The sequence below is a fragment of the Aplidium turbinatum genome, chromosome 1, assembly GCF_918807975.1.
Source record: "Aplidium turbinatum chromosome 1, kaAplTurb1.1, whole genome shotgun sequence".
NCBI lineage: Eukaryota > Metazoa > Chordata > Ascidiacea > Aplousobranchia > Polyclinidae > Aplidium > Aplidium turbinatum.
This window is the reverse complement of record NC_137472.1, coordinates 40,483,076-40,509,299: the sequence shown is the minus strand read 5'-3', so window position 1 is coordinate 40,509,299 and position 26,224 is coordinate 40,483,076. Positions and strand designations below refer to the sequence as shown.

At 37.4% G+C, this 26,224-nt stretch overlaps 1 protein-coding gene across 2 annotated transcripts; it reads left to right on the top strand.

Moving 5' to 3' along the window:
- On the top strand, nucleotides 1-25,001 carry LOC145770701 (tetratricopeptide repeat protein 39B-like). 2 transcript variants are annotated; one of them, XM_082582400.1, is made up of 16 exons: nucleotides 1-74; nucleotides 8,280-8,401; nucleotides 9,448-9,523; nucleotides 10,019-10,074; nucleotides 10,577-10,653; nucleotides 10,878-10,945; nucleotides 12,607-12,765; nucleotides 13,679-13,853; nucleotides 14,012-14,139; nucleotides 14,742-14,881; nucleotides 16,104-16,208; nucleotides 18,811-18,928; nucleotides 19,367-19,487; nucleotides 19,622-19,751; nucleotides 20,259-20,375; nucleotides 22,431-25,001. In XM_082582400.1, the coding sequence occupies exons 1-16, from the start codon at nucleotides 54-56 to the stop codon at nucleotides 22,540-22,542; spliced, it is 1,725 nt and encodes a 574-aa protein (XP_082438526.1). In that variant the 5' UTR covers nucleotides 1-53; the 3' UTR covers nucleotides 22,543-25,001. The 2 variants fall into 2 exon arrangements, with proteins under 2 accessions (XP_082438526.1, XP_082438534.1); XM_082582408.1 differs by lacking the exon at nucleotides 8,280-8,401 and having other exon boundaries at nucleotides 9-74.
- Nucleotides 25,002-26,224: the final 1,223 nt, after the last annotated feature.

The window sequence follows — 26,224 nt, the reverse complement described above, 5'->3', positions numbered from 1 at the left end:
TAGGCTGTGTTGATTATAAACTGGATATAACGAATCTATCAGCAAGCAGTAAAATGAATTTAGAAGATGATTTAGTAAGTAGGTTAATCTTGTACATCGTTTAATGCGTAGCCTAAATTATTATTTTGTTTTTTAATGTTTTAATTTTAAATGTTGCTTATTACAAATCAAATAAAATGTCTTCCACAGGGACATAAAGGTTCTATTGCAGTGGTTTTAAAGGTGGGGTCTGCGGTCCGCAAAGCAATATTTTGGAATCAGTGAAGCACCTGTGATTAGATATAATGGATTATACGAGCTCTGTGGTCCACAAAGTAATATTCTGGAACAGTAATGACTGAGTAAAGCACCTTTGAAAATACACTGTTGCAATGTCAAGTTTGTCAAGTCAGGTCAAGAAATAATCGGGGGGATGGGAGCATCACATGATGCAATCATAAGAGTGCCGACTTACATAAATTTCCTTCCACCACAGCAAGGCAACTTCAAGGCAAGGCCTAAAAGTGACACTTCACGCAAGAAATTCCCAAGGCGTCCATGCCGCCATTTTGAACACTGTGGGAAAATGCTTTGATCGAAGTTCTAACGCCTGGCTTCAAACATTCCGCCACACATGTGTTTTACGATGAAACCAAGATCAGAAAAATGTTTGCGGCATTCTTGCAACATATGTATTTAATGCGTTTTAGTATATATAGTAGCAAATAATATTTGAACTTTAAATGCCATAAACAAACAGTGACGTCCACACAATATGAGGCAATTAAACGCGAAAAGTAATTTTCAGGATAGAGTGGGGGTCTTTGCACAGAAATTTTAATTTTTTATCAAGAGGTCTTAGATTGTATTATTGACTATTGTATCTTAAAACCAGGGCTAAAGTTGGATTTGGAAAAAAACCATTAATCCCGCCCCCCCTAAAAAGGCTATCTTTTCAGGTAGGCTAATAATAACAGTGAGGTGGCAAAATGGATAAGGCGTTGGCTTTCCAATTATGAAAACCTGGTTCGACTCCCGGCTTAAGCTGGTTGTTGAAAACACCGCTCACCTCTACATAGGGTGTAATAAATTGGCTGGGCATAATTGCTGCAGGAAAGGCTGCTGAGAGAAATGAACTGACCACCCTACTCTCCTTAGTGCCGAAGGCTTAGTACAATGAGAACCTTATCTTCCCATACCCAACACTTGAATCAAGTACAGGACCACTGTTACCTTTTAATAATAACAATTGCTTAGACTGTGCTGACACTTTAACACAAATAAGGCTTTTCACTTTGTTTGATCTATTCAGTTTTATTCAATGGTGTATTGCATGTAACGTCCGCTTTGTCTATTTGATTGCTACGTTACAGTGACGTATTTTGTTTGTCGTTGACCTTTGCTCTATTGAACTGCCTGGTCAGTTTCTTCTGTCTAGATTGCTTCCAACAACACGACACATGAATTTGAATTGGTTTTCACGTGTTCTTTTAATGTGCATTTTTAGACAATCTTTTAAACACAGGTAACTTTGAGATTTCTTAATTTGCGACCGTCCAGAGAAAAGCAATTTTGTAGAATGAAACAAATCGATTTACAGTACAATTTACGAATTCCCTTTCTCAAGGATTGACAATTATTGAAAAACGAATAGGTCATAATGGTTGTATAATTCAATGAAAACTGACGTTGTATCGTCGACTAATAAGTTACTGATTTAACGAAAACAGACCACAGGTGCCAAACGCATATGCGAAAGAGGCCAAACAATATAAAAGAGAAACAAAAACAGGTGGCTTTTTTAGTACAGTGGTCGGCAAAAGAGAAAAAATCCAAATATTAACAAACGAGTCACAAATGAACGCAGAGGGCTTAACTTAAGAAAATTGGCAGTAACATTCCCTCCCCTTTAAGGCCTCGTACATTTGTTCAAATACACAGGTATAAACAACATGAGAAAACAAAATCAGCACAAATTTACATTGGTTTTGCAGGAACGATCAAGCATAACTTTTGAATTGGTCTGACAATCAAGGACTGTTTAGTTTGAACGCTAACGCTACGGACAATGCCATTTTTGTCGGGAAACGTTTGAATTACGCGACCCATGAGCCAATTGTTTCGGGGTGTGTTATCTGCGATTAAAACTATGTCCCCCACAGTCAGATTAGGAGATTTTTTGGTCCACCTTTGTTTTTGCTGGAGCAAAGGTAAGTACTCTTTTACCCACCGTGTCCAAAAGACGTCGGCCATGTATTGGACTTGTCTCCAGCGTTTTCGAGAGTAAAGCTCTTTTTTGTTTGTGAATGAGCCTGGAGGAAGGTTTATTTGCTGTTTTAGAAGAAGCAAATGGTTCGGTGTGAGAGCCTCCATGTCATTAGGATCGTCTGACGATTTTGTAAGTGGACGACTGTTAATAATGTTTTCTACTTCACACATGAAGGTAGTCAGCGTTTCATCTGTTAAAGTTTGGCCTTTACAGATAGCTGATAAGATTTTCCTAATGGATCTGATTTGTCTTTCCCACACACCTCCATGATGGGATGCACTTGGAGAGTTAAAGATCCACTTGATGCTTTTCTGTGTTAAAGCATCTTCGATTTGACTGTTGTTCCATGATTTGATGGCTTCTCTCATTTCTCGTTCACCACCAACAAAGTTTGAACCATTGTCAGATCTAATTTCTTCTACTTGCCCTCTTCTTGCGATGAATCGTCGTAGAGCGAGTATAAAAGATGAAGTGTCAAGAGAGTTTGCGATTTCAATGTGTACGGCTCTTATTACAAGGCAAGTAAAAATGACACCGTATCTTTTATGTTCTGTTCTACCCTTTTTAATAATAAATGGGCCAAAATAGTCTACACCAACATAGGTGAATGGAGGTTTGTCTGGTGTCAATCTGTTTTTAGGAAGATCAGCCATTTTTTGTGTGCTGAGTTTTCCGCTTCTTTTGCGGCAATCAACACATTTGGATAAAACCTTGCGGACTGCTGAATTGGCTTTTATAATCCATAGATTTTCGCGCAGGGCAGACAGGACGTGTTCCCTGCCACTGTGACCAAATGTGTCGTGCGTTTCTTGAATGATGAGAGGAACTATTTGGGAGCGATTTGGAAGGATAATTTGATGTTTTGCATCGTGTTTGAGAGGTGCAGCTTTGATGCGGCCACCAATTCTTAGTAAATTGTTTTCTAAGAAAGGGTCGAATTTTATTAAGCTACTGCAGTTGTTTAATGGCTTTTGTGCTTTCAGTTGGCTGATTTCGTTGGCAAAGTGTTTTGACTGAACAAAGGTAAAAATAAAGTCTTGTGCCTTTGTGAGCTCATCTGGAGACAAGCAAAGATTGTGTGCTGGGGCATTTTGTTTATTTGCAAGGTTAGTCAGTCTTAAAGTCAGAAATTTATGCTTACAACGGAAAAGCCAAGCAACGATTCTTTTCAGCTTGTACCAAGAAGAATACTTACCCAAAAGATCTTCCAGAAAGTGGGATTCGCTTTGGGTTGCAAAACACGTTTGCTTTGGTTGTTTAATTTCTGGGTCATTGTCCACGACTTCGAGAAATTTTGGTTGCTTAGGCCATTGAGATTGTGGTTTCCATAGAAATTCAGGGCCGTTTTTCCATTGATTGCATTGAAGAAAGTTTGGAATTGAGAGACCCCTTGAAGCATGATCAGCAGGATTACATTTAGTGGGAACGTATCTCCATTGGGAAATTGTTGAAGCATCTTTAATCTGTTGAACTCGATTTGAGACGAAGGTATGAAACGCTTTGTTTGAGTTGTTGAGATAGCGCAAGACAGTTGTGCTGTCGGTCCAAAAAATTGACTCTTTATTAAGATAAGATGCCTTTAACTCTCTTTGTAGTATTTTTTCAGAGCTAATTGAGATTGTAGCAGCTGATAACTCCAATCGAGGAATCGTCATTGCCTTCATTGGTGCAAGTCGAGTTTTTCCCAATAATAAGCAACAGTGAATACTGTTTGTTGTGTCGACTAGCCTGAGGTAAGAAGCAGCCCCATAGGCTTCTTCCGATGCATCTGAGAAATGGTGAACTTGGGCGTCTTCGACAGCACCAAAATTTAAAGGCTTATAACACCTTGGAACGTTAAATGATTCGAGCATTGGCTGAAGTTCTAGCCATTTTGTCCATGTGGTTAACTCTGGTTGTGGAATAGGCTCATCCCAATCTAATTTCAGTTTACAGAGCTTTTGAGAAAGCACCTTCAGTGGTTGTACAACAGCAGCACCAAGACCAAGGGGGTCGTATATAGAATTGATTACTGAAAGAATGCCTCGACGTGAAGCTGGTTTAACCCTTTTCTTTATTTTGAACCGTATGGTATCGTTTTCCACGTTCCAATAAAGTCCAAGAGCTCTTTCAGCAGGTAGGTCATCTCGAGAGAGATCCATATCCATAATTGACTTGCAGCGCTCTGACTTTGGAATTGATTGGATCACTTCTCGGTCATTGCTTATCCATTTTAAAATGCGAAAGCCTCCCTTGGCCAGTAGCTCACGAAGTTCCCTTACCAATTTAACTGCTTCTGAAACATTTGCTGTTGAAGCCAAGCAATCGTCTACGTAGAAAGACTCTTTTACTGTATCTACAGTAATTGCACTGAAAAGAGATGAGTTGTCCTCAGCTGTGCGTTTTAAAGCAAAGTTTGCACAACTTGGGGAGCAGACAGTGCCAAATATATACACGTTCATTCGGTATTCTTGTAGGGGCGCTTCTAGATTCCCATCTTTCCACCATAAGAATCGGAATTGATCACGGTCTTGTTGAGGAACCTTTACTTGGTGAAACATAGACTGTATGTCTCCTTGAATAGCAATTGTTTCACGGCGGAAACGAAGAAGAACGCCGACCAGGTTATTTGTGATGTCTGGGCCTTGTAATAGAGTATCATTGAGACAGATACCTTTGTATTTGGCAGAGCAATCAAATACTACTCTGAGTTTCTCAGGTTTTTCTGGATGATATACACCATGATGTGGAATATACCAAGTTTTTCCATGTATTCCAGGGACATCGCTAACGTTTTCGGCGTATTGATTCATGATCATGTCATCAACAGACCTTTTATAGTCCATGTAGAAATTAGCGTCCCTTTCAAACGTTCGTTTCAAGCAATTAATTCTTTGGAGAGCTTGAGATTTGTTAAAGGGTAATTTTAGGTCCGGATTTCGAACGGGCAAGTCGATTTGGTAGTGCGAGTCTTCCAAAAGTTTGATACTAGAGTTAACAGATTTCATGAATTGAGCTTGTTGAACAGATAATTCGGGTTTACAGTTAACAATTGAGTCAACAGCGTCAAAGCACATGTCGCACATTGGATGGGTAGAAGTTTTGGTAAAGAAATTTTTAGTTTTGCTTTGATCCTGTTTGTTGTTAGGACAATTCACTAGCCAACCAACGGCCGTTTTGATGGCATAATAGCCACCTTTTGCTTGTATTACTTCTTGCGGTTGGAGAACGTACGGATTGTCATTGCCGATAAGAAGTCCTACCTCTGCGTCAACATCGGGAATCGAGATGTTTGCAAATTCTGGAAAGTGTTTAGTGTCTTCTAGGGTAGGAATATCTGTATTTGAAACAGGAATTTGAAAAGTGGAGTAAAGAGAGCTTAGAGAAATGTATTTGTTTTCGTCAAAATCTGACATTTCGACATTTGTGACCACCTTTACCTTGTTACGTTTGCCAGTGTTGTTTAGCGTGATGGTACAAATATTAGTTTCTTGACAGTCGGCAATTTGCAACTTTTCTATCAAATCATTTGTTATGAAAGATGTTGTACTTCCACTGTCCAAAAACGCTTGTGTAGTGATAGTTTGATTACTTCCTTGCAGGCGAACCTTTACTGGGATTATGGGAAGCAGACTGCGAGAATTTGTTCGTGTGTTGACAAACCCATTGCGTATTGCTTGTGTAGGTTGATTGATATTAATTTTTTGAGTTGTGTCTTTAGGTGTGATATTTGTGGTGATTTGTGTTGCATCTGGGGGATGCAAGAGAGTAGTGTGGCGTTCAGTGCATCCTAGTTTTATGCAAGGGTCCTTCCTTTTACATTGATATGCCCAGTGACCAGCATTTAAACAGCACTTGCAGAGTTTGTTGTCGATTACAAATTTAAGCCTTTGGTCAATATTCATCATTCGAAATTGTTTGCATTGATTGAGAAAATGTTTATCTCTGCACAGATGGCATGTCCTTTCATGGTTCGACGATTTTATTTGCGTTGCAAAGGTTACGCTGCTCCTACGTTTGGAGTTGGAATCATCGAATTGTTTTTTAGTAGATTTTAGAATATCGCATGCCAAATTGGTCGTTTCTCTCGTTTTGCGCGAGACGTACCGTGAGAGATCTGAAAGGCTTATTTCTTGATTTCTTTCATGCAAAATTACGTCAACTTCGCGTAACCAGCTAGAATACCAGCCACTTGGCAAGCGTCTTATTATTTTTGTTATGGTATCCATGTTGTCCATTTTCTGTAAGTAATTCATGCCAGACAAAGTACATATGCAGGAAGTTAGTTCCGAAGAGAACTTGATTAGAGAATCCTTGTTAGAATTTTGAAGAGATGGGCCGTTTATGACGGAATCAACACATGCGCGAGCTATTTGAAATTTTTGACCGAAGGTTTGTTGTAGCAAAGCTCTTGCTTTTGTGTAACCTTCGTGGGGAAGCATGTATTGACACCCTTTTACCAAAGTGTGCGCAGAGCCTTTGGTGTATTGCAACAGATAAAAAAGTTTACGTTTAGGCTCTGTGAAATTACAATCAATTAACGTATCAAATGCGTCTATAAAACCACAGTATTCAGCAGAATTTCCATCAAAGATTGGGGGTTCTACAGACAACAGTGGGGACGGGTTGATAGTAATATTTGGAATTTGTTTCGAGTTTACTGATTGATTATTGTTTATTTGATTTAGTACAGGGGTCTGGGCATACGACGTACTCGGCTCATGTCTCACAAACGATTTATTTGTTACTGTTTGTGAAGGATTAATTTTGTTTGAAACGACAATAGATTCGTGAATGTTAGACCTGGCTTCTACGCCACTCAACGTTAATTGGGATAACATAGGATACACAGAATTATTGTTTACATTAGTTGCTAAATTCGATTGAAATTGTCCGTTTATATCAACATTGTCTTTAGACATTTTATAGCGCTCACCAGCATCTTCTTCCGATTCTTCCGAAAGTTGGGCAATTGTCTCTTGGAGCTCTGCCTTTAGTTTAGCTTCCTGGACTTGTTGCAGGAATTTTCTTTCTTGTTCTTCACGTAGCTGACTTTGTTTTAGGACCATTGTTTCAAATTCTGCCCTTGCTTTCGCTTGCTCTTGTTCCAACTCGCAGATCCTTTTTTGTGATTCCAATCGAGCTAATATTACCGCCTTCTTAATTTTAGCGCTCATTGTAGAGGAGCGGCTTTTGCTGGAAACTTTGCTGGTGCTGTCGCTTGGGTGCAGACTGCCATTTTCTGCTTGGTAGAGCATTTTTGATTGTGATCTTGTTGTCACCTTTGATGTTTGGGGTTCTGGATTTGTTGATTCTTCGGCATTTGATTTATCTGCCACGTCTGTCGCCTTTACAGAATTTGTTGCCATTTTCTTGACATTCAACTTCGCTCACTGTCAACAACGACGACTTTCTTGATTTGATTTGTCTAAAAACTGAATGTAACGTCCGCTTTGTCTATTTGATTGCTACGTTACAGTGACGTATTTTGTTTGTCGTTGACCTTTGCTCTATTGAACTGCCTGGTCAGTTTCTTCTGTCTAGATTGCTTCCAACAACACGACACATGAATTTGAATTGGTTTTCACGTGTTCTTTTAATGTGCATTTTTAGACAATCTTTTAAACACAGGTAACTTTGAGATTTCTTAATTTGCGACCGTCCAGAGAAAAGCAATTTTGTAGAATGAAACAAATCGATTTACAGTACAATTTACGAATTCCCTTTCTCAAGGATTGACAATTATTGAAAAACGAATAGGTCATAATGGTTGTATAATTCAATGAAAACTGACGTTGTATCGTCGACTAATAAGTTACTGATTTAACGAAAACAGACCACAGGTGCCAAACGCATATGCGAAAGAGGCCAAACAATATAAAAGAGAAACAAAAACAGGTGGCTTTTTTAGTACAGTGGTCGGCAAAAGAGAAAAAATCCAAATATTAACAAACGAGTCACAAATGAACGCAGAGGGCTTAACTTAAGAAAATTGGCAGTAACATTGCATAATTAATAAAATACTGACTGATTTAATATGATGTTGTTACAGATTGAAGATCACAGTAAAATGCAATGCAATGACTTAGGCAATGCTATTGAAGATGTGGGTTCATCAATTAACCTTCTATTCAATAACCACTTTCTAGAAGCCAAGAATTTGACTGCAAAAAGGTGTTATATTAGATACACTGATACAGTAATAAAAAAGTTGCTCGTATAATTTATTGCTATATTTATGATATTAACATGCTCTTTGATGTTGTAGTTGCACATGTCAATTGCAAGCAAATGCAAGATTTTGAGACGAATTTTAATACATTTTTTGTTTATTTACCAGAAATAGGTGGATTCTATTAAAAATAGATGGAAAACTATGGCTATTTTTCCATGTATTATATCATTTTTTTTAGGTATTGTTGGGTTGGGTGAGAAAAATTGATGTTTAAAATGCAAAGTACTGTATCAGCAAGCATATAGGCTAATGTATCTTTACTTCAAGTTTTCATTGCATTGCCAGTATTGTTGCTTTGTGATATATTGTCCTGGAAAGCCACTAATATATCTGAATTTACAAGCTGAGCTATCACAAACACAAATTTGTTGTTTTGGTGTATAATAAGTATATATATATGTTTGTATTTGTGGGTGATAATATTGTTTTTAAACTATTGGTTTCATGTAGGGAAATCATTTAAAAGAACGACAGCAGAAACATATATATTTTTGTTTCTGTTTAAAGAATTGTTTCAGCATGCTTTCGTGGTTCAACTCAATATTTTTCAATAATTTACAATGTTTCTGCTTAGAATTACACGCACACAGAATTTGTTCTATAGTAGTTAATTATGCAATTTTAGTTTATTAAATATCCAACACTTTAATGCTGAGTCAGCACATTTTACAATTAAATTTGTTAAAAGTACGGTAATCTAAAAAATTAAACAGCTTAAAGTATAAAAGACATCACTTTGTGTGCATCAGCATGAATGGAAATGTATTTATATGGGCGGTAGAAAGAAGACATTACGATCTATCTCATGACAACATATTTTTTCGATGTTTATCGTCTTGAGTTATTGCTCTTGTGTTGTCAAGCATATATTACAAACATGCAAAAATACTCTTAAATTGGTTGTTTGTGGTAACAGTATTACTATATTTTTATTTTCTGCGAATTACTCAATAAACGTTTTATGAACTCAAAATTATGTTTACAGGTTTGAGTCCAGCATGTATCATGCTGTTGGGTATAGCAGTTTATTATTCATTGAAGCAGCAATGACCTTCGAAGCTGTAAGTCATTGTTTTGTTTTTTTCAGTGCAGCTTCTTATGCATTATGGCGGAATGGCCCGTTTCGGTGAGTCCGATTCGGTGAGTCCGATTCGGTTAGTCCGATTCGGTGAGTCCGATCCCTTAACGGGGGATTTTTTCAATTTTTTTTTTAAATTATCGGGTACCATAGCCTAACTATCATTGCCGTTTTAGGGTTAGGGGTTAGGGGTTTGGGTTAGGGGTTAGAAGTTAGTAACTCACCGAATCAGACTCACCGAATCGGACTCACCGAATCGGACTCACCGAATAGTAGCAGACCCGCATTATGGGGTAATATTTATGAAAGTTAAAAGTAAACTTTGCCAGTGAACGCAAAAAATTTGCACTATAACAATGATCAAGTTCTTAAAATCAATATTTAGACTCATTAACTCTGAAACAAGTGTTGTGAAAGGCATTGCAGAGTACATTTTGACTTAAGCTTGATTTGGAGTAAAGATAAACTTATGTTGCAGAAGGACATAGAAAATACAATGACAAGCATCAAGAAGTCACTTAAACTTTGCGAACGGTAAGTGGATTCGCATGACAAACGTAAGCTAAACATTTGGTAATGTGTGATGTAAAGTTGTTGCATGCCGCTCATGTCTTTGTAAGTACACCATGTATGCCATGTTAAACTGTTAATCAAGGATGTAAAATGTGATGAAAAATAATTAATCAACTCATTGACTTTGCAGTAGCTTAGGCCTATTTGTTGTTTGGCGCTTCTTGAATTCCGTCAGTACGTGATACAGCGGTTCTTGAAACACTAAACACGTCTTTGTGATGATGAGTGTACTGTCATAAGATTTAGAACTTCAACAGTTTTTATTTAACTTTGTGAAATTATGCATCTTTTGTCCAAATATAGTCTGTTCTTTTAAAAATAAAAAAGACAGACCTAATTTAACGGATAGAAAACCCCGTATAAGAATCCTGGATGAATTTTGATACAAAATCGCTAAAACGTTGGAGTAAAATTTTGCCATGCTTCAATCATTGTGTTCGACTCTGTGTATTTCCAATTTCAGATTTCGTAGAAAGAAAAATGTTGCTTTATCCTTTGGGAAAATGTTGGGCGTTATATCTCAATCGAAGTTAACTGAAGGTATACACTTCTTGCTTGTACTTTGTATTTATTACATATTTTCCGTATTGCATAGTCTACTCGAATAAGCGTATATTTCACGGATTATGTTTGACATTTTAGTTCTTTGCTTACCTGTTGCTTATATATCTATCTATATGATTTAACGTCTCTTGTTTCCCGTATTGCAAAGGTTAAACCGTATAGATGGATAGATTTAATATTATTGCCTTTGACTGTTACAGAAGAATATCACGCTGAACTTATTTTTGCTGAATTGAGTCTTTTCAGAGCTGCTCTCACTTTTATTCAGGTTAGTTTTCTTTACGCTTTGATTCAACCTGATATCAAGCTTTATTTTTCACATAATTGGTCAAGGTAAGTCGGCTGCATAGCCGAGTAGTGAGAGCACTTGACCAACGCTTTAAAGGGCGTCGGTGCGACACCTATGGAACGCATGCACCTACATTTCTGAGAAGACACTTGCCTTGAAAACATGCCGTTGAAGGTTTTCATAAAACAAAAAATCCTCAACTAATGGGCAAAAACCCAAATACGACAGTAAGAAAACAAAATTTCAAAATCAAAATTTAACTAAATTTGTGCCATTGGTGAAACATGGGAGACGTTGACGTTACTGCCATGTCTTGGTTCGCATTTTAAGCAATCAGGCTATACAACAGTTGGAAAATGTTGGATACAGAGAAGTTACAGAAGACAGAAACAGACACGAAATTTTGGCATTGATTTATTTTGTCATTTCATTGGCTTGGTGTTGGTTCAATTTGTCGTCATATTATCTTCACGCTTTCCCATAGCTGTGTTGATTAAGGTCTATTGTCTGAGTAGATGGTTGGCTGCGGAAGTTCGGGAGATCTAGTCATGACACACTGGCACGATACGTTCTTGCAAAAATAAGCGTTTGTCAAAATGTAATAAAAGCCGCAGAAGCAACTTTGTTTAGTCATTGCCAGTAGCTGAGTGGTAATAAAAAAATTAAACATTTTTACTTAACGTCACATGTACGGTCATAATCGTCGCCAATTAAAGCAAAACCCAAAATTTCTATCATGGTGTTATTGTTTACAGGTTAACCAGCTACTGAATGCTTTCTTATAAAAGCTATCTAACTGTATAAATGTAGAAAATAGTAATCTACTGTACAAGTTTTTTTTTTTAATGTTGTTGACTTACTGTAGTGTATAAAGACATTTTTCTGATTTTTCGTTGGATCACCCGCAAGCTTTCAATTTTAGATACAAGCTTGGACTTTGTAGTGTATACGATACCGTCAAATTGTTACGAAGTGGTTAACGCTCTGAAATTTTTCTAAAAAAAGTCATGTTTCATTTCTTGTTGTTAAAACTAGAGTAAATACTACAATTGAAATCATGTTGCACTGGTGGTAATCTAGTTAGTGCGGGTGTGAAAACAAAAATGCTTCACCTTTGAAACAAATTTTGAGATTGAATATTAGAAACTGTAAATCTTGTTTGAAGATAGTTAACCAGTTAACCTAATTATAGCTGTTGGAAATTTCGGCCTTGTGTTAAATAATGGACAAGATGGACAATGCTTATTTTTTATCAGACAAAAATAGAAACCCTGGAAAAATCTGACCCGGAGGAATTAGAGTCATAGTCAGTAGTCACACAACTATTTTTTTTTATTCAGTTTCATAGCTCTGGTTATTTGGCACTAAAATGAACTGACTGTAAAGTGCGTGAGCCGAAATGTCGTGGACCAGATGAAAGAGGTGTTAAGCGAAGCTATTTCAGATTCAATTCATTTCTACACTACAAACTTGCCATTTATGCTTCAACAAAATTTTACGCGATAACCTAAATCACTTGTCATTTCGAGGTTAGCTGTATACACATTACACACTGGAATTGTAACTAAGCCCAGATTTATAACTATAACAATTCTTTTTTTTTCTATCTCTCAAAGTTTTAACTTTACTTTTCTTCCCAGGATGAAAATCTGATCAGTTTCATTCGTGGAGCATTGCAAGTTCGCCAATGCTACCAAGCGTACAATTTTTGCTTAAAGGTATCGGAAAAAATGGAACAAACACAACACAACATACATTTTATTGGTGGTGTTTTGATGGGCTGTGGCGCATTTAACGTAGTGAGTGCTACTGCTATATACTGTATATTATTTGATTGCGTACAAAGTTATTGCTCTGATCTACCGGTGGCAAGTTACAACTGGTTAAAAAAAGGAACATATGCCGGATAAAAAGTATGTACCAACTGTGTCTCTGAAGTACCAAGCAATAAACTGATAGTGTTGGATTAAATTTATTAAGATTTTGTAATCTAGACAATACTGAAGTAGGCTACTCGACAAACTTTAATTTAATGTACAAACTTTAACGGCTAGTGTTCACTGTAAGTGTACTCATGGCTACCTAGAGATACGGCCTGATTTGTCAAATTTACAGCATTTTTCCAGTTTTGCCAACTTTTGGCGACTGTTTAAATGAATTTTTCCAAAATTTATATTTTTTCGCCTTTACTCTTTTCCTCAGTAGACACAATATGCTTTAACATCATCAGATGTTGAAAAACAAAGACAATTTGATTTAGAAAATTTTAGTCAGACTGTTAATTTTTCAATAACAGTCTGATTGAGCGTTTTTCAACTTACTTTTTTTCATTTGCTACTGCTTCCCCAAGTCAACAAAAAGCTTTTACATCATTAAGAGACAGCAAAAAGTAACAAAATCTCAGAAAATGTTTGTTAGATACTAGCAGTAGCGATAATCAAAACGTGACAAATCAGGCCGCAGCTCCAGGTAGCCATGGTGTACTCTAACTTACGTACATGTACGGCTTTGAACTTGTTTGATTAGACTTATGTAAGATTGAATTTGAGAAAACCGTTTGAATAAATAATCGAAATGCCTTGCATTCTGTTAGAACAATGATACGAAGAAAGTATTTCTTTTGCTAGAAAACTTATTTCTTCAATTTATGCAAGCTATTTTACGATTGATTTTTGTTTGTTGTTTTTAACAATAGCTGCGGATTTTTTCTAGGGCTTGTCTTTACTTCCTCCCCGCATCCTTTCCCTGCTGGAATGGGTCGGCTTCTCTAGCGACAAACACAAAGGCATGGAGCAGCTTTTGAAAGGATATTCCACACCCAACCTGCGCAGTTCACTCACCACCTTGATTATTTTGTCTTACAATCTTTTTGTAACAGTGCACTTCGGTAATTTTTGTTTTTGCTCTTAAAACTTAATATATTTTTTGTCTTAAATTTTAATTAATATGGTAAACTTTTAATTGTGCTTATTTTGGAGATTGAATTTCTTTGTCGTAGAATGCTAAATCACAATTGAGCTGATTGACTAAACAATTTCTTTTAAGGTACCCATGATTGCAACTTAGAACAAGCGGAAGCTATCTTGGAAGATATGTTAAAACAGTTTCCGAACGGTGTTTTCTTTCACCTCCACGCCGGAAGACTGGAGCAATTGAAAGGAAACTTTGACGAGGTTTGTATTGTTCTACTACTACTGATAGTGAGATTCTGTTACTTGTGTCTCTCAACGAATATGTTTTGGCAAATCAAACTAATCTATGATTGCTAGACACAGAAGAGTAAAGGGTTTTGAACTCATGACATAGAATCCTTGCGCCGTACGAATCCATAAAATATGAACAGTCTCTTTTCTTTGCTTCAAAAGATGTTTGTTTGCTTGTTCTCGACAGACAGACGTATGCCACACCCTCGACATGAGGATTAATTTATTGCCTGTGTAATCAAGATTGGTTGATAATGAAACAAGCGAAACATTGTGTTGTGTTTCCATTATATGCTCAGTGTTCCATCCATTTGTTTTCAAAAGTGGACACGTTCTGACGTTAATTGATCTCTTTTGTTAAAACCTTGTTAAGTCTTGCATTTTTTACCCATCATCTGTTACTATTGAAGTATATTGTACAAGTAATTTGTTATTAAGTCACATTCTTCGATATTGTTTAATCATCTACTAGATCGCTGTTTTTATTTTTATCTATCAGCTGGCTAAACTAAGCTATCCTGCTTGATCAAAGCTGACTTCTGAAACTAAGCTATGATCAACTTGATTCCCAGGCTATAGCCCACTTGGAGAAAGCGATTAGCCTTCAAACTCAGTGGAAATCATTCTATCACATTTGCTATTGGGAACTAATGTGGTGTCACTCTTACAAGTTGGATTGGGCCAAAGCAGCTGAATATGCCGCCCTTCTCAAGTTGGTGCCAAAATGTTTTCTTTGCAAACTACTTTCATAATAATGAAATAGAAGTTCTCAAATAAGATGTCACAACACCCTGATGTGGCTTTTTGAAATTGCAAAAGGCGCCACACACTTGTATAGATTGTTCTACCGTGACCTAGGGATTTAGAAAATCAATTAAAAATTTTTATTGCCAATTAATTTTTTAAATGTTTCCGGTTCATGTTGATTGTTGAGGGATGTGCTCTCCCAAATCTTTTCGATGCGCTCTGGTGCGATTAACAAGTAATCGCATTAAATATGTGAATTTCAATGTACATCTTTTTACATTGACGCATCGTGCTTTGTGACTTCATTTAAGTTTTAAGCATTGGGCTACTTTATTGGCTTACTGTTGCTTTAATTATTTAGCACATCTAACGACACCGCTATTTGTGATTTTTTTTCAAGTTGAATAGGATTGAAAAAATTTTTGTTAGCTTTGTTTCGTTGTAATTTTTTGAGACAATGAATGTTCTTGTAAGAAGATGATAAATTTTGAAATTCATTTCATCAACATGTGAATCACATGATGTGATGAACATTGAACAACGAACCTTGTGCAAAGACCGATACTTCAATCTTACACAGGTTTAATTACATATTTAAAAAAAGTTATTTGAATAAGTTCCTTCGGATGATCCTATTAAGGTGAAACAGGCTGTTAAGGTTTTTTGTGAACTAGTAAAACTAATTTTGATGTAATTCGCTCTGCTAGGCTTTAAGCACTTTTTGTAGTATTAATAGCATTTATTGTTTAAAATAAAAAAGGTGTTTTTGATTTGCACTGAACGGTGTTTGTGTTGGTGCGAACCCTTGTTGCCGAGTAACGACTACTAGCTTCCGTTGTAAATGTTTTACTTCAACTCAACCAGTAGTCCAGTATACCGATCAGACATCCCAGCTTGAAAAATCAAAGCATCCTTACAGCTAACTTGTTTGTTCACGTGATACTATTTAATGTTCAATCACAAATTGGTTATGTGGCAATGTGTACTGTTCAATTTCGTGGAAGTCCAATACTGTACTAACTTGTTTTCGTATCGAAAATGTGGTACAAGGTAGAGTATTTCAAAAACTGGTTGCATTAAACTAAAGAAACTAGAGATGTATTTATAAAATCACTCATCGATGTTTTCAGAAAAAACATATTGATGTTTTAACAAAAAGGTGCAAACTCACAACTTTAGCTTTACAGGAAGGAGAGTAATTGGTCCAAGTGTGTCTATACATATCTCCGCGCTGCATTCCTTATCATGCTGAAAAGCCACGAGTACCATGAAGAAATTAACAATTTAATGCGGTAAGTAAACATTATATAAAAGATTTATTTCATGATATATAACTCCTTAGAGTGGTCACCTATTTCGAGAAAGTGCCTTTTGCCAGATCTTCTTAGTGTTAGTTATTCTCTATATTATATTTTGTAAGTAATCTATGGAATATGAATATCATACGTAGCTTGTAACTTCTTACTGGTTTGACAACACGCTTCTCACCAAACGAACTTAACGCAAGCATTGATGCTCTCAAAAATGGCAAAGCTATTGGACTATACTGCATTTTTACTGAAAAAATAAAACATTTCGGTCCTTTGGCTAGAACGTGGCTTCTCAAACTGTTCAATTGTTGCATGACAAAGAACCACATCTCAAAGATCTGGTTGAAAGCAAGGGTCATCGCTCTCCTGAAGCCTGGAAAAGATCCATTTCTACTAAAAAGTTTCAGACCAGTTTCTTTACTCTGTCACCTTTACAAACTGTTTGAAAGGTGAATCCTTGGCCAACCAACCTGCTGTTGAATCAAACCTAATTCCGTAACAAGCTGGCTTTCGACCTTGAAAGTCAACAACAGAACAATTGCTGTGTCTAACGCAACATATTTAATATGGATTGCAGAAAGGGATAATTACGGGTGCTGCGTTTGTTGATCTATCTTCAGCCTATGATAGTTAACCATCGTCTCCTGCTGAAGAAGATCTTGCAGATATCCAAAGGTGCTACAGTAACAAAGCTAATTGCGACGTTACTTCACAATAGACGATTCCAAGTTCTCCTAAATTCTAAAGCAAGTCGCTAGCATCATCAACGGAATGGACTTCCTCATGGAAGTGTTCTAGCACCGTTACTGTATAACATACAGCTACAGCTATACACCAACGATCAGCCGATAGATCAACATACTAAGCGGTTTATATACGTCTGTTCCGATAGGTTAATTGCCCTCTTGATTATAATTGTGATGAATTTGTAAACGTTGAATTTGCGTTGTTCCTGTGTTCTACGTGACGTGGCTTGCCTGACTACCAAGACATTTCACCTCTGATTGTCGCTTTTTGCCGCGTGCCAGGAGCCGTTGTTTCTGGACACCATTTACCTTTGTGTTGGGTTTCAGTATTGGTAAAGCAAGCTAGAGATATGCCTGGCCAACTCTGCGCTATGTTTGAAATTTAGCTTTTTATCCCCACTCACTAAATCAACCCAGACTCAATAAATAAAAAAAAATACAAGAAACGATTGCAATTGCAAGTATGGTTGAGGCAGGAAGAGGGATTGTAGGAAAGCAATGAAATGCAATGACTATTGTAACCAACGTCGATGATCTTTCAATAACATCACAAGAAAAGAGATTGTTGCTGTAGAACAAATTACAACATCTTCCAAAGTCTCCTGGTCAGGAACAGAGCTAGAACATTTCCCTAACCCCGTCTACCTCAGAGTGACACTGGACCGTAATCTCAGCTACAAAAAGCACATTGAAAACACAAAAACTAAGGTTAACACCAGAAACAATATCTTAAGAAATCTTACCAACTCTGGGTGGGGCACTAACCCACAAACCCTCACAATGACCGCATTGACTCTGTGCTACTGTACTGCATGGCAGAATATACATGCCCTGTTTGGAACAAGTCTTGTCAGTCAACAAAACTCAATTCTGCTCTCAAAAATTCTTGTCACTTTATAACTTGGTGTCTGCAGCTTACAAATACCAACAAACTTTACCTGCAGCAAGCAGGTATGCTGGTGTTGCATCACCAGGCATTAGAAGATTATGCTAACAGTGAAGCTGAAAAGCTGAAGCAAACATGTGATGAAAGACACCCCCTCTATGGACAAACTACTGCACAGACCCGGTTGAAATCAAGAAAAAGCGTCCTAACACACATTCAGCCACTAATCTCAACAAAAATATAACAAGGCTTAAGCAGTGGAAACAATAATTCAAAATGACCCATCATACTTGGAAATGAAGGTTCTACTATCAGAGTCTTTTCCCCCAGGAGCAAACGCGCCCTGGGCGAAGAGGAAAATCTTGAATCGACTTCAAACTAATGTTGGCGTACTAAATCTACAATGGTAAAGTGGGGCTACAGCATGGGCCCAGTTGCATGTATCTGTGGCACCAAACAGCGGACCATCCTCTTGTGTGCCTCCAGCTTACTACCCAGTGCAGCAAGTGGGACCTTTCAATATACAACTCCGTCGCACAAGAACGTGTCGATCTGTGGTGTATCAAACAAATTTAGATGATTCGATAGAAGAAGTTACTGTAGGATTTACATTTAGTTTGCTTGTTGTTTCATGCTCATCAAAGTAAAATTTGAGAACTCTGTTCATTTCAACATACGTGCGTGACTTTGTATCGGCTGCATTTAAAAAAATTAAACATAGCAACTATGCAGCAACTCTAAAGTTTTAAACAACTAGTTTTATGATAAATAGAGATAAGAAAGAAACCGATCAGACTAGTTTGAAAAAACGATGACAGCAGAGGTTGTTGTTACGTGAATGGCACATTTGCACTCCATGAATCGTCAACATCACCAGAAGAATAGAAATAGACTAACTTTTCCTACAAAGTTCACCAATCCCGAGCTCTTGATAATTTTTTCACTTTTGCAGCGAGGTTCCGATGCTGAAGCAGAAGTTTTCTGGGAAAAGCATCCCGTCTGAAAAGTTTGTGGCAAGAAAAGCGAGAAAGTTTCTTGAGCAAGATCAGTCATTGGTTTTACCAGCCCATGTGAGTCATCGTGTTGGGTTTTGTCGTAACGAGGCTAACGCAACAGCAGAAACTAACGAATAAACGACGTCAGAATTTGCCACAGTATTGAAATGCGGTTTGATAAGAATGTGTAAACACTAAACAGTTCTTGAATTTTGACTTCAAATCTGTTAAACCAGCGCCTTTCACCTCTAGTCTGCAACTTATTGCGACAGCTCATAAAGTCCAGGTTCATCTTTTGTCACTTACATTTGATTTCTGAACTAGCACAAGCATTACCAAACTGGTAGGCTTTGTTTCTTGATTAACTACAGTAGAAGTAGATGCAATTAATTTGTCATAGAAATTGAAAGTGATAGAATTTGTCTTGTATATTCTTGACTGAGAAGCTTTGTTACGTTCAGATTTTCATTGCATTGATTTTCAGTGTTTATTTACGTTGTACTGTATTTTCAGGAAATGTTATATGTTTGGAATGGTTTGGTCATGTTGAAGGGAAACCTTAAAATTAGAACCAAGCATCTTCAAATATTAACAGACACCTTCAACAATGTACAAAACCGAACGAATAATTCAAGTCAGTGAAAGTTGTATCTGCATATTTTGTGTGAATAAGATTGCATGACTTAATTAGATTCTTTTATTGACTTGACAAATTATCTTAGACATCGTATGTATTTGTTAACTGGACTAATGAAAGTTATTCTTTAGCGACGTCTACCGACAAGCAATGCAACTACTTCGACGACCATTGTTTAATGCAATTATTGAAAGGGGCTTGTTTGAGATATGACAACGAGTTTCAAAGAGCTGAAGCATGTTTTAACGACGTGAAAGAAAAGTAGGTCATTCTGCAGTAACTCGTCAAATGTGTCAAATACCGAAGAAACAAACCTTAAGATAGTTCGTCAACTGAAAATTATTACCGTATGCGTTTTGTCAACGAGATCAGCCCTTTTGCGTCAATTCACCAGCATCTCGTTCTGTAAAGGACGAAAACGGTAATATCAAGGCGCACTGGGATAGTTTTGATATTTATGTTTTAGTTTAGTATAATGTTTAGCAGCGCTTCTAAAGCATTGGTCTCCATTACGCAGTCGCAGCAGCACACAACAGATGGATTTGTGTCGGACAAAAGCAGTACACGTGGAAACTTAAAAGATAAATACTCATATCAATAATTAATGATCGTGTGTCTTATACGTGTAGTTTCGTTTCTCTCGCTACTTTACCACCCTTTTGCCGATTTAATCGAAGCAAGAAAGGCCTACGTTGTGCAACAGTTGCAATGTGCATAAAAGCAATTTGTGCTGAAAAGTTTTCTCACTTCATGAAATGGCGTTCACAGCTACAAAAAGATAGCGAAGGATCATTATCTGGCCCCGGCAGCTTTGTCAGATTTGTCCTGGATGCTCATTGAACAAGGAAGGACAACTGAAGCTGAGGAACTGCTCAAATATACAAGGTGGGTTGAAATACATTTATATGGCTCTTAGTCTTTACTCTTTAGTCTTTATAGTCTGATTACTACGATATAACCCGAAGCTTCGTTATGCTACTCAGTGGCTATATTATTTGTTCGCCAATTAAGCACTCTGCTAGCAGAAACCTTGTGGCATTGCGCATAGCTCACCGCTCCGACAGTTTGAGCACTCTGGCAAGGTGGGTGAAAACTATGGTTCCTTGCGTACCACAAATGGGAAACTCATCACACTGAATTATATACAGTAGAAATAAGGCGTTCAATGCACTGTTACGGTCACGTGATGGAGACATGGGCGCTGCCCGGCTTTAAAACTTCTGCCGGTACCAGTCGCCCCACACGACGGGCCGCCCGGCCCGTCGTGAGCTGACCTTTTTGCGTTTGCGGAAAGCTAAGCCCATTCTGTCATTCTAAATTTTGCGGACGAGTGGCACAAAATTTTCGATCCACACTTTTCTTCCACAGGTACCTAGACTCCCCAGCCTGGCCCCCGCGACCTATGCTGGTGGACTCCCTTTCCGGGTGCATCGCCACCCCATAATCACGCCGCTCCCCGCCTCCGCGGGGCGTGGCAGGCCGGTTCTTTAAAGTCTCTGACCTGGCTATGTTTATTGTGTTCTTCTCGCCGTGTCAATTATTTTGTACTCGTGCGTTGTTGATCAAAATAAAACAGTTCATCACCGTTAATGCACCTTAAGGTCGAAACAGTGGCGTCCTGTTTGCAGTTACATTTATTAATATATTATATACACCATACAGTACATGCAACTGCAGACAGTACACACCGTTTCGGCCTTCCGGCCTCCTCACTGCAGTAGGTGCACTGGGTATGGTCATGGAGATATATACCTCCGTGTGACGTTTTCCCATCTGTGGAACCTAAGCTCTAAAAATGGTACTACCGCCAACCTTGCCAAAGTGCTCAAACTGCAAGCAGTGAGCACAGCAAGGTGCCTTCAGTAAAGTGCTCAATTGGCATACGTCAATGTATATTATATTACATCAAATATAGTTACTACTTTCCAAAGCCTCTACACTACAGCCTGTTTCACCCTTAAAGGGAGATCATCAGAAGGTTCTGAAAAATATGCAAAAGCAATAAAATGTATATTATATTATATAAACAATAAACACTTAAACAGCAGGCCTAAGTACTATTCATACTACAAAGAGTGCTCAATGTCAAGCAAAACAGTCAAGCAGACCAAATTACATCAAATATAGTTATTACTTTCTAAAACCTCTACAGCCTGTTTCTCACCTTAAAGGGACGGAATGGCCCGTTTCGGTGAGTCCGATCCCTATTCGATGATTTTTTCAATGTTTTTTTTTAAATTACCGGGTACCATAGCCTAATTATCATTGCCGTTTTAGGGTTAGAGGTTAGGAACTCACCGAATAGTAGCAGACTCAAAAGGGAGGTTATTGTTTTTGCATATTTTTCAGGACCTTCTGATTTTTAGGGCGAAATAGGCTTTAGAGGTTTTGGAGAGTAATAACTATATTTGATAATATATTATATATACAGTATCTTTTATAGTAGGACATGATAATTGGATTAATAATAAATCATCGACGACCTCGCATATAATAGTTCTAAATATCGTGGTTTAACGTACATTTTGCTTTTGCCGTAGATTAACATTTTGCCGGTCACTATTTTATTAACACACACATCCATTCCACAGTCCACACCTATTTTCCGAGCAATGTGTTCGGATTCTTTCTGTGGCGATACGCAACTTTATTACACTTCTTGACTCTTAGATTTCGAGATAACTTTATTTGTTCTTGTTATTAAGTCCAGCAGCTTGCGGTGTTTCTGCATTGCTAACCAAATCAAAACGTAAATCTGTTGGAAGATTTTAAATTTTGATTGTAAATGTAACGATAATTTTGTTGGGATTTGGAACGCTTTGCTTTTATGTTAGATTGATGCCTTCCTTGAATGAAGTGTGATTTTATGAAATATAATGTGGAACCCTTGTCAAGTATATGCACTTTGAAATAATGAGGCGCAATTGATTTCATTTGTAGGAAAACATATTCTCATTATTCCATGGAGTCTCGGATACATTTTCGAATGCACGCCGCTCAAGCCAGACTGAACGAGACCTCAGCCAAGGCATCTTCGTCCAAGTCATTGTGAATCCAGTTCATCGACAAAGTTTTACTGAATCAGTTTTTTCCTGCGCAAAGCACTTTCATCAATGCAAATCTCTTGTTTTTCTGTTCAAAATTGTAATATATTGTGGGGCCAGCGTACTGGTTGCTCACGCACTGCTTTACTTATTAGTCTTACTAAGTGCTTGGTGTCTTTATTCAATATTCCTAATAAAAAAGTTGAGTTTATGTGAGTAGTTTGTTTTTACACATCACTGACACTGATTACGTTTTGAATGCTCCAACAATATGGACTCCCAAATGGCTAGAAGCGATCAGTATTTATAGAAATCTTAGTATGTTTCTTTGTGCGCAATAAACTTGTGGGCAATTGTTTAAATTCTGCTTGTGATGCTATACATTTGGAATGTTTTTCATTTGCTCAAATCTTTTTGTGAAACAAAAGAAAGAACTTGACAAGCTACACCATACACCATGTGGCCAAGAAAATGCTTTTACTGCCACTCCAAGATGTACTTTTACGATTTTCAGGTGTTCCAAAGACAAATCTTATGAATTTTTCGAGCAAGTTGCTTTGTCTTGTGTGTTTACGCTGATTTTTTCACTAGCATCCCTAATTGGCACTTATTTGCGTTAGTGTTAAACCGCAATGGATAATTTCACGCTGCTTTGCGAGTGACATCCAGTTTGCAAAACCAGTTTTTTCCATTAGATATCACAATGGAAAAAAGGCAATTTTTGTTAACTGAGGAATGTCAAGAGAAACCAAAACCTTATTTCTCATGGTCACTTTTACTAAAATATGACCATCTGTTTGTGTGTAATCTCATTAAATCGTCATCCCTGTAAACTCCTGTTATTGTTTATCTTGCCCCTAACTTTTGCGCCGAAACTGTTTAAATGCTTTAATTCCCCGTAAAGACGACAGGTGTTTTAGGATGTCAGGTCTCAGGTGTCTTTTACTGTACAAAGATTGAAGTTTACGTTTATCATACAGCATTGCTTGCACACGGCTTTGCTTTTATCTTGTATTGTTGCCACAAATGTTTTTTACACATAATCCTGTAGCAGCTGCCTTGTTCGCGACGTTTCTTTGCACAGAGACCAGATATGCACATTTCTAAGTTCTCTCAAAAGGGTACGGGTTTAAAATTTATTTCTCGATTTAGCCATTTCTTTAATTCTCCTGTAATCTTATTGACGTGTTTACTATTTACAAACCTGTTTTGGGCAAAGATTTTTGTATTGTCCAGTGTCGGAATGTAATATTAATGGGTTTCCGATATGGAGATTTGTTTGGTATCAATGCGTTGGTCAGCATCGCCGAGCATCAGAGACCTCGTGTTATGGTTCACTGCACTTTTACATTCACGGTGTTTCCAGTTAACGTTCATCTATGCGAAATTGCTCAATTTGACGAAACTTATTTCGTATTAACCCTGATTGTGGTATTTCATATCTGACCGAATGTTTTTCCTTTCGCTAGAATTATTTTATTATACTCTTGTCTTGTTTGACACAGCTTGTTGGTAGAAGCAAGGTAGTTTTCTAATTTTATTTTAGTTTCAGGTAGTTTTAAAGCAAGTTTTGTAAAGTGTTTTATTTATTGTCGAGTGTTAGTTGTTGTTAATGTTACTTCCAATTTACATCGACGTTGAAAAGCAAGGCGGGAGATTTAATTTTAAAACTCTAGGCTGTATTCTTGCAACGACTGTACGATACTGCTACTGTAATAGCGGCGCATGAACAGTATAGCCTCACTTCAAGGCGCTTGGTGTCTAATTGCAATTGAAACGTAACTTCATGTTCTGAACTTTTCTACCAATCCCTGCTGGAGATTGTTTCCTTGCCAGCAGTCTTATGTTTTGTGAATTTTCCCAGACAGCAAAATCCGTCATTTTTGCATTGATTCAATGTCTACAGACGTTGAATCAATGTAAAAAATGGCGAATTTTTCTGCCTGTGTAACTGCCGTTTCTGCTTGATTAACGTTAAAATTGTGGAGCTCCCACCGCAGAGTTACACGCAACAAGCAAATAAGTCTTTTTACATTGACGTTGAAACCAGTTTAAAAGGACTTATTGGCTGGTATGTTCGTTTTTATTTACACTTTTTTTTCTATTTTAATATCAAGTAGGCTACCGGTAGTTGTTTTATTGTGCCAAATAGTCGGTGTGCTGATCTTTCTTCGGGATGAGCTTGTGTTTTGGCGTCTTACTATATAATTTTATTTAAACAGTGGAAGATAGTAATTTGTGCCGAGAATGTTTCTTCTCGCTACAAAGCAGTTTTATGGAATCATTGAAAAGGTTATTGCTCAGTGAGAGATATAAAGCATTTCATGCTGCGTAAGAGAATACTCTAAGTTGCGGTTTTGCTTCTGTGCTTTAACTTTCTTGGTGAAATCACAATAAACGTGTTTTGTTTGTGAATATTTGCGAGAGACTGATTACGTGATCAGTCAACAACAATGGAGACATTGAACAAAACAGACTGAAAAATGATTTATGCATTTGAGTTATGGTGTTTCTAATGGATGTTATATATTTCTTAGACAGCAAACGTAACAATTAAACAGATTTTGAACCAAATTAAACCGGACATGTCCCTAGAAGTTAGAATCGTTCTGCAGAAACTTTCATATTATTGACATAAGAAAAAAATGACTGGAGAAAGATGTCAACATGGTTTGGTCAGCGGATGAAGAGGCCGTCCCATAACAAGAGGGCCCGATACATCGATGAACAGCCAGTAGCGTTGACAGGGAATACTTTTGGACCCGGGGCAAGGATGAATTTAGTAGCCCGAAAACTTAAAAAAGACCGCGCATTCTTCGGAGATAGTGTATTTTTTTATAAATGTGTTGATTTGTGGGCCCGCAGATCTTATTGGTACCGGGCCTACATCATCCTCTCAACGGCCCTGATAACAGCGACATGAGCAAAGAAGAGGTGTGAAGAATCGAGAGATGATTTAGAGAGTCGAAATTGTCTAAACGGGCGAAGATGTTAATCCGTAGTTTAAATGGAGAGTCAATAATAGTTGTCTTTCTGTTGGCGGTGTCTTGTCAACTGAACGAACATTTAAAAGAGTTTGATTAGTTTATTTTGCGTTCTCCAGCCAATAGCAGGAATAAAAATTGGGAATTTAGGCTATAACTAGTTGCCGTTAAGAGAATGTACACTTAGATAACCTGTGAGATTGCCAAATTTCATAAAACACATTTACAACCAGCTAACTTTAAGGAGAAAGGGGCTTTTTTTATCGACAACAAAGTGTTTCGGTTGAATAAGATTATTTGAGCTGTATGACAAACTCCCAAAGTGATATCCTGACCACTCGGCTGTTGAGTTACAATGCATTAAAAATGGATTCCATAAAAGAAATATCCATAAATCTTACCATGTTGCATTTAAATAAAACCAAACTAAAAATAAATAATTCCAGTCCAACAACAACATCGCATTCCCGAAGGGTTGGTCTAACACCTGACTGCTTTTAACGCAGCATCAGTCTATTGAGTGAATATTTTTGATACCAAAAAAGAGATCGGAACCAATGAGAGCCACAAAACTTCTAAACAAGACGTGATTTCAAAGAAGGTATTTTTCTGGTAAGCAAGTTGCAGATTTCCCCAGAGAAGATTCATCCTTAAAAATAAAATTCTGAATGGGTGCTTACTCATTGTGGCCTAGTAGGAGTCGAAG